This window comes from Setaria viridis, chromosome 4, assembly GCF_005286985.2.
Source record: "Setaria viridis chromosome 4, Setaria_viridis_v4.0, whole genome shotgun sequence".
Classification (NCBI taxonomy): Eukaryota; Viridiplantae; Streptophyta; class Magnoliopsida; order Poales; family Poaceae; genus Setaria; species Setaria viridis.
The window spans coordinates 38892677-38908608 of NC_048266.2; the positions used below are offsets into that span (position 1 = coordinate 38892677).

Sequence of the window (15932 nt, forward strand, 5' to 3'; positions counted from 1 at the left end):
ACTTGCATGCATGGTTCCTGGTGGATGGTGACCAAGTTATAACCGGCGTGCTGTTTCCAACCTTTTATTGTTTGTTATCACAAATTAAAGCGAACCCATCACTGTCTCCTATCCTTCACCATGACACCATATTATTAGTATTTAGTTAGCAATTGGTACGTGAAGCGTGACACATGTTGTGCAGACGTGGCCTGCCCCGATTTGGTGTGACCCAACATGGGCAGGAAATGGAGTAGCCTTTTCGGTGCAAGTTTTGCATAGTGGATGTCCAAAGCTAACTGCAATCGGGGCTGTACCTTTACGCAATTATTTGACATGAACCTTTACCTTTTGTAATCAATCATGCGATTGTGCGTATATAGGTTGTAGGTGGACAATGAGCACATATGGCTTCACCAGCAGCTATATTGTTTCCAATGATTTTGAGTCCATGACTTTAATCAGTGCCCTAGAAGAAAATATGTACAAAAATAGGGAAATAGTTCCCTTCGACAGAGCCTGCGGCTAGAACAATGTAGTCATCACTCTTACACAACAAAGATGGATAGTGGTTTTCCATAGGATTCTGGGATCTAGTTACAAGGATCTACCTTTTCGTTTGAAATTGTAGGTTGTTTTTTTTTTGAAAATTGTAAGTCATTTTAGTAAGTCAAATTTGTCTACCTTTGTTTGCTCAAATTTAAGTTTTACTCTAGACAAAACAAAAGCACCACGTAAACACGATGTTGTACGGTTGGCGGTTAATATTTTGAATTATCCCATTCTCAAATATGCGATGTTTAGAACAAACTAGGTAATTTATTTTGAACCACTTTAGCTTTGTAAAAAGAGGAAACATGAGACAAGCCTTCAACGTATTTTTGGTGGTGCCCGATTGTTGCGCACGACAGCATGGGGCTGTGCAATGTGCATCATGGTAGCGACCGCGTGGACGAAAGACCCCAACCAAAAAGGCAAAACCAAAGTAGCCGGCCGGCCTCCCCTCCCTTCCCGCGTTTCCGGAATTGCGGCGGAGAAGCAGAGGAACTGGACGACTGGAGGAGCACTAGCTGCTGATTCGCTCACGCCCAGGCGGCAGCTGCCCTGCTTGCCGGTGCTGGCCTGGCCTGTCCACCACCACTTGCTTCAATGCTTGATGCTGCCTGCTCGCCTTCCCCATGCCATGCACATCATCAGCACATGCCCTCCTCCTCTTCCTCTTCCTCCTCCTCCTCCACATACAACTAGCCCTCCTCCCTCCTCCGACCTTCCCCTGCCATACGCCGGCACCTTTCCAGATTAATTGCGCCACGCCACGTCGCCCTCGGCCACCACCACATCCATACGCGCGCCATATAATACTATCGCCGTGCGAGCGGAAGCAAGGGCCTGGTACTAGTAGCGCTCCCCCGCCCGCCCCGCATGGCTGCACCCGCCGCGGCCAAGCGCCCCTGCTGGCCCCCCGCCGCCGCCGCCGCCGCCGCCGCCGAGCCCAACAAGCGCCACCGGACGGCCGCCGCCGCGCCCATGGACAACGCCGCCGCCGCCGCGGAGGCGGACCGGTCCCGGGCGCACGCGCAGCAGCGGCAGCCGTGGGAGCGGCACCCGCAGCAGCAGCCCCTGCTCCCGGGCCTGCCGGACCACCTGGCCCACCTCTGCCTCGCGCCGCTCCCGCCGCGTCTCCTGCACACCGTCTGCCGGCCCTGGCGCCGCCTGCTCTACTCGCCGTCGTTCCCGCCGTTCCTCTCGCTCTACGCGGTCCTCGACGGCGGTGCCGATGCCTCCGGCGCCGGCGTCTCGTTCGCAGCCTACGACGCCGTCGCGGGGCGCTGGGACGAGCTGCCGGCGCCGCCGATGCCGTCGCCGCCGCCGAGGCTCTGGCACCCGTCCTTCCTCTCCCGCCGCCTCCCGCTCCAGTCCGTGGCCGCCGCGGGGCGCCTCGTCCTCGTCGCGGGCTCCACGCGGTCGCTCAGCCCGGCGCTGCCCCGCCCCGTGGTGTTCGACCCGTCCGCACCGTCGCCGCGGTGGCGGCTCGGCCCGCAGTTCCCGTTCGCGCCGCGCCGGTGGTGCGCCGCGGGGAGCGCAAGGGGGCGCGTGTTCGTGGCGGGCGGGGTGGGCGCGGGGTACGACGCCAACGACGCCCGGTCCGGCGCGGTGTGGGACCCGGCGTCGCCGGCCGCGGCGTGGGAGCCGCTCCCGCCGATGCGGGACTGCCGGTTCAGCCGCGACGCCGCCGAGGCGGTCTGCTCCGGCGGGAAGGTCTGCATGGTCAGCCTCCGCGGCCGCGGCGCCAAGGAGGGCGCCGTGTTCGACCTAGCCGCCGGGCGGTGGGAGGACATGCCGCCGGGGATGCTCGCCGGATGGAAGGGCTCGGCCGCCGCCGTGGCGCCCGCCGGCGGCGCCGAGACGATCTTCGTGGTGGACGAGGAGCGCGGGGCGCTGAGCGCTTACGACTGGGGCGGCGACCGGTGGAGGACGGTGGCGGAGTCGGAGCGGCTCAAGGGCGCAGCCGAGATGGCGGCCGGCGGCGGCAGGGTGTGCGTTGCGGCCGAGGGCGGCGAAAAGGTGATCGTCGTGGACGTGACGCCGCCGAAGCCACCACGGTGGGCGGGATCGGGACCGTCGACGGCGCCGCCGCGCATGTGGGAGGTGGCGGCGCCGCCCGGGAAGCGGGTGGTGGCGCTGCACGTGCTGCCCAGGATGCCACGGGCGGAGTAGCCAGCCGGCAAATCCGGCAGCTTCCGGCCGCGCGCCACGTCGGGAACCATCTGGCTGCATGCATATGGGATTCGATACACGTGCTGCTGCTACTACTGTACAGAGCCATTCGCCTTCCTCCGTCCTCCTGCTCCATTTTTTGTTGAGAAATTTCTTCCCGAGTTTGATTCTTTCGCGTTACATAAGAGAGATTCTGTGAGATGAGATAGACAGCTTGAACAAGTTTGAATTGTAAATCCAAAATTTGACTTTTCCCGGGGTTTCTTTCCGTGTGAAAAAAAAAATGATGCTGTTCGGAACTTGCATGACCGTCGCGGTCGGCTCCGTTCTTTCTCGGCGGCGGAGGCTCGACGCGCGACGCGACCAGATCTTTCCTGTGGGATCCCCGCGGTGCACAGATGGATCGCGTCCCGTCCACGGATTCGATCCGCGTCTCATCCGCCGTGGGTCACGGGCCACACGCCGTCTCCAAGGCGGAGGAATATCCTATCCCTCGTCGCTTGCCCGCCGTCGGCGTTGCCTCCCCGGCTGGTCACCCATGGCAGCCTCGCGATCGCCTCGTTCGCGTTCCGGTCGCGCGGGCCAGGAAACGAGGCCGGTAGCGCGCCACCCGTTCGGCCGTTCCTCCCCCCACGAACCGGGCACCGGCCGCCGCGCGCCGCACGCGACCCATCCCGCCCGCCCGCCCGCCCGCCCCACCCGTAGACGACCGCGACCGACGCGCGCCGCGGGCGCTGACGGGAGCAACAGGTGCCGGGCAGGGGGCGCGCGCGTCGGTCTCCTCCCTCTCGTTTCGTTTCGCACCACCACCACCACCTCGTCTCTCGACATCTCCTCTCCCCCACATGTCCCGTCGCCGCCATAAATGGCGCGGCGCCAGTGGTGGTAGTTGCAGCCCAGGCCGGCAATGAATTGAGATGGTTTGGCTCATTCAATCGGGAAAGGCGGGAGGGCCGGCCGGCGACGGCGACCGGCCTCTCGGTTCTCTTTTCTCTCCCCCGCAACCGCATCCTTCAAATGGGGTGGGGTTGTGCTGGGCGAAAAGGCGGGGCGTAATTGCGATGGGCACACGGCAGCGTCCGGCTCCGGCCGCCCCGGCGAGCGCTTTCGCCGTTGGGTCACGCATGATGTCACTGCGATGGCCAATAAATTGCAGCTGCGGAAAAAGAAGCACACCTGCTCGTTTTTGTTCTGTTGCCCTTGTTCTCTCCGTCCTTAATTCCTCCATTTGCGGGAATGGAATAGCTACTGCATGCAGAAAATGTCATGTGAACAGGGATGGGCCCGCGGCGCCGTGCCATGCCACATTACTACTGCTCCACTTTACGCCGCGACTTTAATTCCTCAAGGACCACGGCCCATTCTTGATGGGACCGACTAGTCAAGTCCTTAATTCCTAAACACTCACGACTTTGTCTTGTTCTAGGGCTTTCACATATATGTGTAGTTATATCACTGAGGGCCTCTTGGAAACGAAGAAATCTTAAAATGTTGGAACGGGAAAAACATAGGAATAGAGTTGCACGACATTTGCAATCCTATAGGAATTGAGACTGTAGAAAAGTTTGTAATAGAGTGTTTGGATACAACATTGGAAAAATGAAGGAATGAGAAGAGAGAGATAGACACAATGGAAAGTTTCCAAGATACTGGGCCTCATGTTAGATTTCCTCCAAAATTCTTCTGGGTTGAGCCATTCTATAGAAATTTTGAAGGATCGGAGAATGTCCCATCCTTTGTTCCAAAGGACAACATAGTAAAAATTCCTATAGGGCTCGAATCTTACAATATTCCTATAAGAATCCTTTGCAAAGGGGCCTGAAATGTTTCCTGGCCTCAGCAGCGTCGTCGCGGTTCCCGCCTCTGCCGTCGCGCCGCGTGTCCTGCATTGGATTTGGGCCTGCTGGCCTGCTTTCTGCGCCGTTCGTGCCTCCTCATGTTTTCGGCCTCATTTCGTTCCTTTGGGCTCCTCATTTTTGCTTCCTTCTTGCCTGGGCTGGCCTGCTGCCAGCGGCCCGGACGGGAACTGCGTCAGCTTCACGCAGGGGTGGTCCCTCCATGTACATCCTGCTACGCCGCTGCTGCCTGAATTCGTGGCAGCCGAGTTGTCCGTCGTCTTCGTCAGCCTCCTCGGCTCCCTTGCCTGCCTGCTTCATCCTTCGTCGGTAAGCATGGCGATACACAAGCTGCTGAACCAAGATATCGTTGCCACTCATAAGTCATAATGAATAGATAAACTTTTTCCATGACTTGCCTCATTTAGTTTACATGGCTGATGTATTAATGTGGTCCTCTTCATAAAAACCAAGTAGAGGTTTAAGAACAAGCCTCATGGTTTTGGAAAATAAAGTGTGTCTTATTAGAGTTAAATTTGTGTTCTTTTATGATGTCATCAAAGAGCTAATGAGAATACCACTGCTTCTGCTTTGTTGTTCAGGCTGACAGGAACCCTCAAGGTTATATCCTACTACAGATAACAAGGTTTTATGGACATAATGCATGTTTACGGTGTCTGTGTATTACAATGACCCCATCAGAAGGCAGAAAACATTTTTCCTGCTGTAATTCAACTGGTTCTGGGCCATTTCTTCATTTCTTCAAACATAGGATGTCGCAAATCAATAGCTCTAACCATGCTCCTATCAGATTATGCAAGCACCTTAAATCAGGGACCGGCAATATACTGCCTACCTCTGTTGTATTTTTTCTGCGCATTGTTCATCTTTGGTCTCTTAGACAGCAATTGCCTTGCCTACACGAGATGCTACTGTTCTGTATTACATTTTGTGTATGTGCCATGCTATATGTCATGAAGGACAGAAGGAGAATGTAGAGTAACTTATCAGTTTTTATTTGTTTGAACTGCGATATCTTGTTTTTCAGACAAGGGAGTGGGAGATGATCGAAACAGGGCAGAAGGGATTATTTGTTTGAGGTCCCTAGGGGGACGGAGCTTGCTGACGAGGGAGAATCAAGGAGCAAAACGTCAACTCCTTACACAGTTGGAATTGGCCTTGGCATGTTTAGGTCTGCTATCACCCGCCCCTCACCCGCTCCTACCCGCAGCAGCTAAGGTTAATCACCCGCCCTACCCCACCCAAAAAATGAATTAATCACCCCGCCCCACCCCGTCCCATCAAAATGGGTTAAACCGCACAGGAACCGTTGCAGCTGGCCATGATGACAAGTCTATATCTAAATAGAGGAGCCGCATGCCACAGGAGCTGCATGCCACGGGAGCCGCTGCAGCATGCCACGGGAGATGCATAGCAATAAATTATATCTAAATACAATCCATCTCTATAGCAATACATTATATCTAAATAGCTTAAAAAACAAGTCTCTTGAGCTACAGTTAAATCAACAAAGTTCCTAGCTCCTGTGGGTAAACCTTCTCCTTGTACCAAGCTGGTTTGTCCTGAAGATCAATGGCCACCAGCTTGATCTTGTCCTGCAAGCCCTGGGGAGAAAGCAAACGAAACAAGATCAACTGTTGAGATAATTTTTCACCAGTACACAAGAGTAGTAAAAAGTACGCAAATTTTAAGAACTCTGTAGAACTGAAACTAGTTGAACCTTAAAGTTCCTGATAACTTGCTCGATTATACATCTGAAAACTAAGTGCACCCTAAATTTTAGTGAACAATAGATAAAACTAACATAACTGAAGCAGCAAAGTGTGTTCGGCGAACCGAAAAAATAAAATAACAGTCATGAATCAAACTTAGCACTGTCTCATGAATCTCATGAAAGATACTACAGGATAGTGATTCCAATTATAAAGCCACGTCGGCATATCAGTTACAATCAGAACCATACAAAGCAATAAGCCTTTTACTGCTTTTCACAGTGGTTGCAACAGAATTCTACAAATCCAGCAGACTGCTAACAGACCAAAAAAATTACCTTCATTGGTGGGATACTTGTACAGCCAATCTTTGCAACAAACCAAAGCTTTAAGAGTTTCTGGCGTCATTGAGCTTCGATTGTCACTAAGAATCCGACCACTCAAACTGAATGCTGATTCAGAAGAAACGGTACTGAGTAGAATTGCTAAGAAATCGCATGCCATAGCTGACATCACAGGGTACTTGTTGGAGTTTGTCTTCCACCAAGTTAGAATTTCAAAAATTTTATCTATTCTCCCTGGTGGTTCATCTAGATATGCATCAAGTTCTGATTTTTCAATCCAAGTCCCTCTCCTCTGATACCTATATTCAGCAAATTCTTGTTCTAGTCTTGTTTTTCCAAGAACTAGCATTGGAGAACGGTTCACCATGCTCCTGGACACACCAGTTTGTGATACTTCATTTCTATCATTTTGTTTAATAACCTCTTCATACTTCCTGAAATACTTGCGAAGCCACTCTTTAGCTAGATTTTGGCTCAAGTCAATGCCAATAAAGTTCCTGCACACCTTCTCATAAAAGAAGTCTAAGAAGTCAACTTTTGTTCTTGGATCAAGTATGCTGCAAATAACAAGGATCATATTGTAATTTCCAGTCCAATACTTATCAAATTTCCTCTCCATTGCTTTTGCCAAATCTGCGATAACCTCATCCTTGGACCATTCTGGACTATTTAGAGTTTGATGGATACAAAGCACATTATCCAGGAACATGTGGGAAGTAGCATATCTATCAGCTGAGAATGCCCTGGTAGTTTCCTCAAAAACTCCAAGGAACTCACCAATGTACTCAACTTTGCTAAACTTATCTTCAGTTAGAAATGGTTGCTGATTTGCTTGGGCATATCGCTTCAAGACGATCTTATACTTTACTACCTCCATAATCATGGCATGGGTTGAGTTCCAACGGTTGGGAACATCAAGGACTAAACCAGCCTTTGCCGCAAGACATTCCCTTTGAGCTATCTCATTGAAATCCTGGATACGCGATGGTGATGAGTTAATGTGCCTAATCAGGTCTCTTATCAACTCTATCATAGCACTAACAATGTTCATACCATCTTGGACAAGAATGTTGAGTATATGAGCACAACATCTAACAAGAAGATGCTCACCACCAAATAACATGTCAGACTTTCCGCTTTCTTGCAAAAGATCACAAGCTGCCTTGTTATTTGCTGCATTGTCGAGTGTGATGGTAAACATCTTCTCTTTGATACCATAATCTGTCAGAACAGTTGTAATGGCTTCCTCAATAGCTACACCCGTATGTGGATACTTCAGATCCTTAAATGCAATTATCTTTTTCTTCAAAATAAAATCAGGACCAATATAGTGAGCTGTCACACAAACATATCCCAACTTTTGGTTTGATGTCCAAAGATCAGATGTGAAGCATATGCGAGAGTTAAGACTCTGAAGTTCACTTCGTAATTCTGTCTTTGCTCTCTCAAACTTAGCAACACATTCATTACGAATCATTTGTCGCCCTATGCATCTAAATGCAGGTTGCAATGACTCCATCCAAGGCTCAAAGCCTTCATCGTCAAACTTATTGAATGCTACATCAGCTCTAACAAACCATGCAATCATCAAGTCACGACTTCTCTGCTGATTAAAGGTGAATGAACCATCTACAGGCTTTTTCTTCATTGTAGCGACAAATTTGTTCCTATCATCACTAGGGACTGTGGGGCAATACTCTGCAACGTGGATATTGCTATTGTTGAGGCTGCTTAATTTGTTATCTGTGGAGGAAATCCTCCCTTTTTGCAAGGAGGAAATCTCCCCCTTGAGTAACAATTAGGTAATTGGATGTATCCTTGACTTGTTTCGTAATTAGCAAGCTTGGATGGATGTTATCTGTGAATACTAAGTAAGCAGCCACGGGACCTTGAACCCTTCCCGTGCTCACTGTAAGCCCTCACCACAAGCTAATTTCTTGTTTCGTAATCTGCAAGAGTGGTAAGTAGCACACATGGCATGTTGGATTAATTTATTCTTGATTGCAAGGTTGTAGCTAATTCTGTTTTTTTTAAAGATCTAATTCTGATTTTGTGTAGGCAGATGATGTTTGATTTTGGTTCTCAAAGGAATGATCTGATCTGCATGCAGTTCCTCTACTAGTTATATATGGTGAAATAAACAACATTTTTGCAATTTGCTTATTATTGAATTTCCATGTAATCAGGGTATACTAATAGCTGCTTATGACCAGAGACCTTGTTTCGTCGATCAGAGATGTTTAAATTGCATTGGGTATCTAGCTTAGCTCATGGACGTTTCTCGCTTTCATGTTTCTTTGGTCAACTTGATGCATTGTAAACATGGTTGTAATAAGATGGCTCGCTTGCTACCAGGTACCACAGCAACGAAGCAGCCACACAAAGGTGGTGTCTAGTGCTGATCCCATGTTCCAAATACACTTTTTATGAATTAACAAGGTTGACACAGGGATGCTGAAGGGAGCCAACACTGCTGTAGGGAGCAGTGACTAGGTCAACACTGCTGTTTGAGACACTACGCAATCAGCAACAAGGCTCACCACATGATGGGAGAATCATATACCCTCCAATCTGCACATATGCGAAAGTTGGGATCAAGAGTCAAATAATAAGATTTACTATCTCAGTCATACTTGCAATTCTACCACTGTATGAATCTGGATCAACCAAAAAATTGGTGCTGAACGTGTGGGAATTCTACCGATTCTGTGGTTCTCAGTTAGCCAGCATCACTAATGTCTACACAAAACCTGAAACAAAAATACAAATTTTCCCAGCACTGGGATTGATCCACCAAAACATATTAGTAGTATTACATTACATTGCTCGCGCCTCTGATTATTTAGGAGCTAAAGCTACGTTGATCATATCGATCACGACAAGGTCTATCGATCGATCAACTACTGAAAACGAGAACAATGACTCAACAACCTCGACCAGATCGAAGGGGGGCTCGTCCCTGCAAGCCACGTCACCAACATTTGCATATATATAGCAACGAGAACCACGCATGTAACCGGCTACACGGGCACGGTGCGGTTGTCGCCGGCGTCGTGGTCGTTGTCGCCGGACATCTCCTCCAGCGACTTGCCCTTGGACTCGGGCACCAGCAACGTGAATAGCAGGCCCAGGGCGTTGCAGCCGGCGAGGAGGAACAGCGCGTTGCGCACGCCGATGCCCGCCGGGTACCCGTGCTCCGTCTTGGCCGGGTCCCTGCTCTGCGCCAGGTACAGGAACCCGAAGGAGCCCACGATGGCGCCCAGCTTCCCCGACGCCGCCGAGACGCCGTGGCACGTCGACCGCAGCCTCGCCGGGAAGATCTCCGCGGGCACGATGAAGGTGGTGGCGTTGGGCCCGAAGTTGGCGAAGAAGAAGGTGAAGCCGTACATGACGACGAAGCCGGCGACGTGGTTGCTCGTCCAGTGCTGGTACGGGAAGGCCATCCCCAGCATGAACACCGTCATGAAGAAGAAGCCCATCATCTGGATCTTGAAGCGCCCCACCACGTCGATCAGCGCCACCGTGAACCAGTAGCCCGGCACCGTGCCGCACAGCGCGATCAGCGACTGCGCCCGGGCGATGCGGAAGAGCTCCTCCAGCGCGCTCATGGTCGCCGCCCTGGGGATCCACCCCACCGCCGCGAAGATGTCCTTCTGGAACAGGTTCTGCGAGTAGAAGGCGATGTCCAGCAGGAACCACGTCGCCGACGTGCCCAGGAGGTGGAGGCCGTGACGCCGCACGAACTCACCCGAGAACAGCCCGAACTGCTTCTCCTTCTGCTTCTGCCTGTGGTCGTCGTCATTTGCATTGCCGGCGGTCTGCTGATCCTCATCTGCAGCGGCAGCGCCAGAGGCAGACATGATCTCCACCTGCAGCACCTTGGACATGTCGGCGGCCGCCTGCTTGGCGTTCCTGGCCACCAGCGCCGTGTACCGCGCCGTCTCGGGCATCTTGGTGCGCCAGTAGTAGGTGAGCACCGCCGGCATCGCGCCCAGCATCAGGATGATCCGCCACACGTAGTCGGCCTGCGGCGGCGTCGAGGCGGCGGGGTCGACGGCGTACGCCGGCGCCGGGAAGCGGGCCTTGAACGCGGCGGACACGACGATGGCCACGAGGCCGCCGGCGATGATGCCGAAGCCCTGCATGGCGAAGACGGCGGCGATGAAGGCCCCCCGCGTCTTCTTGTTGGCGTACTCGGACATGATGGTTGCGGAGAGCGGGTAGTCGCCGCCGATGCCGAACCCCAGCCAGAAGCGGAAGAAGCAGAGCGTGGCCATGACGGAGGCCGGGGTGTGGCCGAAGGAGAGCCCCGACGCGACGGAGCATAGGACCATGAGCATGAGCGTCATGCCATAGACCTTCTTACGGCCGAGCTTGTCGCCCAGCCAGCCGAAGAAGAGCTGCCCTGAGAGCGTGCCGACGAATGCGACGCCGTTGACGGCGGCGGAGACGTGCGGCGGGAGGGTGCCGGGGGCCGGGGAGCCGTCGACGCGGTAGTAGATGCGTCCGAGGAGCTTGGTGACGAGGGAGATGCAGAAGAGGTCGTAGGCGTCGGTGAAGAAGCCCATCCCCGCGACCACGATGGCCGTGAAGTGGTACCATTGCGTCTTGGCGGCGTCGAGCGCGCTCAGCACCTGCAGGTCGCCGCCAGCCATGCTTGCCTGCTTGGTTGGTCTGGGGCGGCCGCTATTTATACGCGCGCGGCGGCGACAAGGAAGTAAGGAACCAAGGACCTTGATGGCGCCACGGCCGAAAGCCCGTTTGACCGTCGTCGTTGGTGGTCGGTGGGCCCCACGCCATGGACAGGCTGTTTGACTACTGTTTCTTGGTGCAGAGTTTCATTCTCGGGATTTTAGTGTTGGTGGGCCAAAAAAAAAAATCTCGACTCGCATTCACACAGATAGATAGAGATGAGGTGTTTAGTTGTTTTTAGGCCCTTGCATTGTTGCATTTGAATCCAACAGCAAGGAAAATCGATAGAGATTTCGATAGAAATCAACCACCTTGAACAAGGATAGAATAGACCCCTCACAAGAAAAATGAGGGATTTTGCTCTAGCTTGTGTTTGACCCAAAGACCGTAGTGAGAGCTGGTAACTCATTTATTTGTTTTGTTTTTTTGAAATAAACGAGTTATTTGTTGACCCAAAACAACAACAGTGCCTGGAAGAAAAGAAAAACAAAAACTTACATGCATCGTCCCTAAGAAGTACATGTATGTAATCTCGTCAGAAAGGTAGGTGTACTCCGAAAGAGGAATACAATGTCGTCGTCGATCATGTGGTGCGCTGCTGCACTGCGACTCATGCATGCTCAATTTCTATCAAAAAAAAAATAATGCTTCTGAACTCTCAATCACCACCGTATACTTGCGCTTGGATGCCACTACTGTATATTATTACTAGTAGAGAGGGGGAGATCAGTTAGACAATTGTTGTTACCTTTGCCAGTTGGATTGCAGTGGGGGCGGCCCCGTTGGAAAACCTAGCCACCACCAGCCGGTTTCCCTCCCCCTCCGCCCTCCTTGTGCCCTCGCCGCTGTCTGTGCGCGCCGCTGGAGGTCCGTGCAGGCACGAGGAAGGTGGCGGTGGGGACCACTTCCTCTCCGGCCGTGCGAGGTTGCCCACCGCCGTTGAGCAGTTCTTCTCCGACGTTCCAAGGCGGCGACACGTTCTTCTCCAGCATTCTTGAGCGGCTCACGGGTGGATCCGCCCGGCATCGGTCTGAGGCGCCTCCAGACGGGCGTGGCTTGACTCAGTGGCGGTGGCGGCAAACAGTCCTTGTTGGGGTGGCAGATGTAGTGCCGGCGCGCCCAGATCTCCTCTCCCCGATGCTCCAGGACAGTGGATTCCGGTGCCCCACAGGTGGATTCGCTCGGCCGTGGCCCATGGTAGCTCCTGGCAAACGTTGTTCGGCTCCATGGAGGTGGCGGCGGCCGACACGGTGAGAACCCGAGGTGGACGGCCTAGGGTAGCAAAAAGTGGTGTTTGGTAATCGTCACTGTGTCCAGATTCTCAGGCGAAAGTCATGACCGGTCTTGACCAGTGTGGCGACGACGGTGCGCCATGATGCATCGTTCTCCTTGTTGAAGGCGTTGCGGTGAAGACTTCGGCCTCCAGGGACTTTTTCAGGTGAAAACCGAAGAACCAGATTGCAGGTTCGGGCGGCGGCAGCGTCTTGGCATTGCTTTCCTCTTGAGGTGCTGTTTTGGAGTCCCAGGGATGGCACTACAAGATCAGCTTGGAGGGAGGGCGGTAGAGATTGACTAAGTGCAGTTTTCTACGAGATGAAAGTGCAACAGGAAGAAGGTGGCTACCAAGTAGGATGATCCTAACTTTTGAAGTTTATGAGAAAATAGCAGATATGAGGGATTAGTTGTTGCATAAGGTCTAATGCAAAGTTGAAGCAAGAGTAGTCTTTCTAGCTTTCTTTCTTGGGTTCTTTCTTTCTTGTTTTCTTTGTTCCTCGTTTTGAGATGTGGAGTCTAAGTACTCTTGTATCTTCTGGCTTTGTGGCCGGATTGTTCCTTTGTAGTCATCGACATTCACATGTAAATGTTCAAGATCGGATAATTTTCTTAATTAAAAAAAAAAGTAGAGAAGGAAAAAAAGGCCGAGCCTGCAATGGAACGGAATGGAATGATTGAGCTCTGAGCAAAGCATTGTAGCTAGTGACGGGGCGGGTCGCATTAGCTAGCTAGCAGTATAATAAAAGGTAGTGCACTGTCAATAATGATGGTATACTATAAAGTGATATAGAAATGTAATTAAGGTGCGTCCGGTCAAATAAAGTGGTAAGGAGAGAGAGAGCTGGCTGGCTGGCTGCTTGTCGAAGAATGTACGTTATTAGGAGAGAATATATGATGCGGAACGAAGCATATCGAATAGTCACAGCATGCTCAGGGTTACATTACATGGGAGCTCAGCTAGCTGATGTTGCTGGCATGCTTCTTTAGTTTGTGTCCTCACAAGGTGCTGCCCTCCAGCGGCCACTTCATCGAGACGCCACGTCCATTCTCCCATATTTTTCTCATCTTGCCCCTTGCTTTTACCCCGCTAGAGTAGCTCCCCCGCTGTATTGTACTCCTATCTTTTCTTTTGAGCAATATATATATAATCCCGATGCAGATGCTGATTATTCTCGCCTCATCATTTCCCCAGGAGTTGATTGTGCTTAAATATTACGCATGGTTATTGCTCCGAAGAATGTGTTGAATTTTAATCACTGGTACTGTAGTAGTCAAATTGTCGTTAGCTCGTGGTACCAAGTTTATCTTTCTTTTCCTTTCTTTGAATAATAAAACTAAAGCCTGCTTATTCCCAATTAATCCCAGGCAATTTACATTTTTCGTTCGTTCTAATTAAAAAAGAAGATGCATTTATCAGGTGCTAGTTGTTGCATTGGGTGCAACTGCAACAAGCAAGCAGCCAAGCATCGATCCATCATCGATCATACTAGTAGCTACAAGATCGACTAGTATATAATGAAGCCGACGGCGTGGTTCCTCCTCATGATGGTGACGGTGGCGGTGGCCGTCGCCGCCGCTGCCGACGAGACGGCAGAGGCCTCTGCTACTACTGAAGATGACAAGCCGGTGATTGCTCCAAAGCCCAAGCCACACCACCCCGACCAGCCAAAGAAACCAATGCCTCAGCCATACCAACCCAAACCAAGAACCAGACCACCGAACAAAGTCAACTCCAGAACCCACCAAACCCAAGCCCTACCCGATGCCCAAGCCACAGCCCTCCTACCCGAAGCCGAAGCCGGAGCCTCATCCATGAGGCCGGCCCCAAGCACAAGCCGCCGGCACACTCGCCGGGCGGCAACTAACTGATCGATCACACCAGCGCCGACGAGCATCCATCATCACCATGTATCATCAACCTTCTTGCAAGTTGCAGGATGTAGTTAATATAAAATAAAATAAGCGGCTGGGGCATGGCAAGCAAGCATTCAGGCGAAGAAGATCCTGCAACCTGCAATGGCATCGTCTGCGTGCTCGTGTTACGTATAAGTATGTATGTAGTATGTTAGATAAACTTGGCACGTTCACTGGTCTAGTTAGTTACTTGTTTTCCCTCAAATAAGATGTGCGGACACCAGATGCGTGCTGCGTTCATGCAGTGGTGCTCCAGGTTTTTAGCGTCCACGAGCGGCGCGCATGGCGCAGTGCTCGGTCGTGGCATGGCACGGCCGTTTCAGGCGCTCGGAATGCGCGGCGTCGTGCTGAGTTCGTGTGGTCATTAGGAGTCGTTGAGTCTGTACTTGAGTTTCAATTAACAACAGAAAGCGCTGCGCTGTGCGGCACCAAAACTCTCTCGCGTTCCAGTGTGTTCAGTGTGAGTTCTTGAGTGCGTTCTTCCTCAACTCCGGCAGAGCTCGCCGGAGATTGGGTCGTCATAGTATATGTGTACTGTCCATCCGTGTGTATCTTCTTTGCTTCTGCTTGCACCTTTATACTTACCAACCAAGCTACTTGAATTGGTGTGTAATATTTTGTGGTCGTCGACCGGCTCGATCATCACCTATATATCATTACAATAAAAATAGTGTTGCATAATTTCCGGTTGATTTCAGTATCTGTTAATTTTGGCTATCGTCGCCTCACCTAGCTATATATAGTATGATCGATGAGCGTCTATAGCTGTTCTAAAATATAATGCGTGTTTTATTCGTTCAAAAAAAATATAATGCGTGTTTTCAGGTTTATAGAGGATGGATACAGATAGGCTCATTAATTCTGTTATTATGGGCCTACTTCCACCCTTTCTTTGTTGTTTGGCAAGCTGCTGCTGCTGCAACGGATGGGGTTTATGTTAACGGAATCTTTTTACGGTGCACTACCAGATGGTAGTATAGAGTATATACTGTTTTAATATGGATAAAATTGTAATCAGCGCAACATATATTATTCTGGGTTTTTTTTTCCGCACGCTATTTTCTCGAACGCCCTCTCCAGAGCTCGGCCGTGTGTTGGCATCTTGATGGTGCCATCTAGCTACTCCTGACCTCCTGTGACTAAACAGATTGATCCAGGACAACTGGGATGAGTTGCCTGTTGCAGAATCAAAGTCATTGTGTTCAAATTGTAAATTTCCATATATTTATAGCCAGGTTTTAAAATACTTTGACTCAAAATATTTATACTTAGAATTTGGATCATGAAGACTTGGATTTTTATTACTTCAATAGCTTGCAGTTCTACCATGTTACTTGTCCATGAGTGCAAATTCTTTATTTTGTACAACAAGCAGAATAGATAAGAATATCCATCAAAAACACTAAATATTTCATATGTGGATACAAAAGTATTGCAAAAAA

At 51.0% G+C, this 15932-nt stretch overlaps 3 protein-coding genes across 3 annotated transcripts; 1 reads left to right on the top strand and 2 right to left on the bottom strand.

The window, feature by feature from the left end:
- Positions 1-928: 928 nt before the first annotated feature.
- Positions 929-2959, top strand: LOC117851838 (F-box/kelch-repeat protein SKIP25). Its single transcript, XM_034733740.2, has one exon. The coding sequence runs from the start codon at positions 1402-1404 to the stop codon at positions 2695-2697; it is 1296 nt and encodes a 431-aa protein (XP_034589631.1). The 5' UTR covers positions 929-1401; the 3' UTR covers positions 2698-2959.
- A 3163-nt stretch (positions 2960-6122) lies between these two features.
- Positions 6123-9017, bottom strand: LOC117853711 (zinc finger BED domain-containing protein RICESLEEPER 2-like). Its single transcript, XM_072293498.1, has 3 exons — positions 8969-9017; positions 6604-8370; positions 6123-6157 (listed from the first exon to the last, which is right to left on the bottom strand). The coding sequence occupies exons 1-3, from the start codon at positions 9015-9017 to the stop codon at positions 6123-6125; spliced, it is 1851 nt and encodes a 616-aa protein (XP_072149599.1).
- Positions 9018-9503: 486 nt separating this feature from the next.
- Positions 9504-11289, bottom strand: LOC117853151 (inorganic phosphate transporter 1-6). The gene has a single exon (XM_034735523.2). It carries the CDS (start codon positions 11262-11264, stop codon positions 9630-9632), a length of 1635 nt encoding a protein of 544 aa, XP_034591414.1. The 5' UTR covers positions 11265-11289; the 3' UTR covers positions 9504-9629.
- Positions 11290-15932: the final 4643 nt, after the last annotated feature.

Bases quoted from the DNA above. Each gene is read 5' to 3' on its own strand.
- LOC117851838 (XM_034733740.2), top strand. From the start codon at position 1,402: ATGGCTGCACCCGCCGCGGCCAAGCGCCCCTGCTGGCCCCCCGCCGCC.
- LOC117853711 (XM_072293498.1), bottom strand. From the start codon at position 9,017: ATGGGATCAGCACTAGACACCACCTTTGTGTGGCTGCTTCGTTGCTGT. The intron at 8,371-8,968 runs GTACCTGGTAGC...CCTTGCAAAAAG, and splicing joins GTGGCTGCTTCGTTGCTGTG to GGAGGATTTCCTCCACAGAT. The intron at 6,158-6,603 runs GTAATTTTTTTG...CTTTCTCCCCAG, and splicing joins CAAGTATCCCACCAATGAAG to GGCTTGCAGGACAAGATCAA.
- LOC117853151 (XM_034735523.2), bottom strand. From the start codon at position 11,264: ATGGCTGGCGGCGACCTGCAGGTGCTGAGCGCGCTCGACGCCGCCAAG.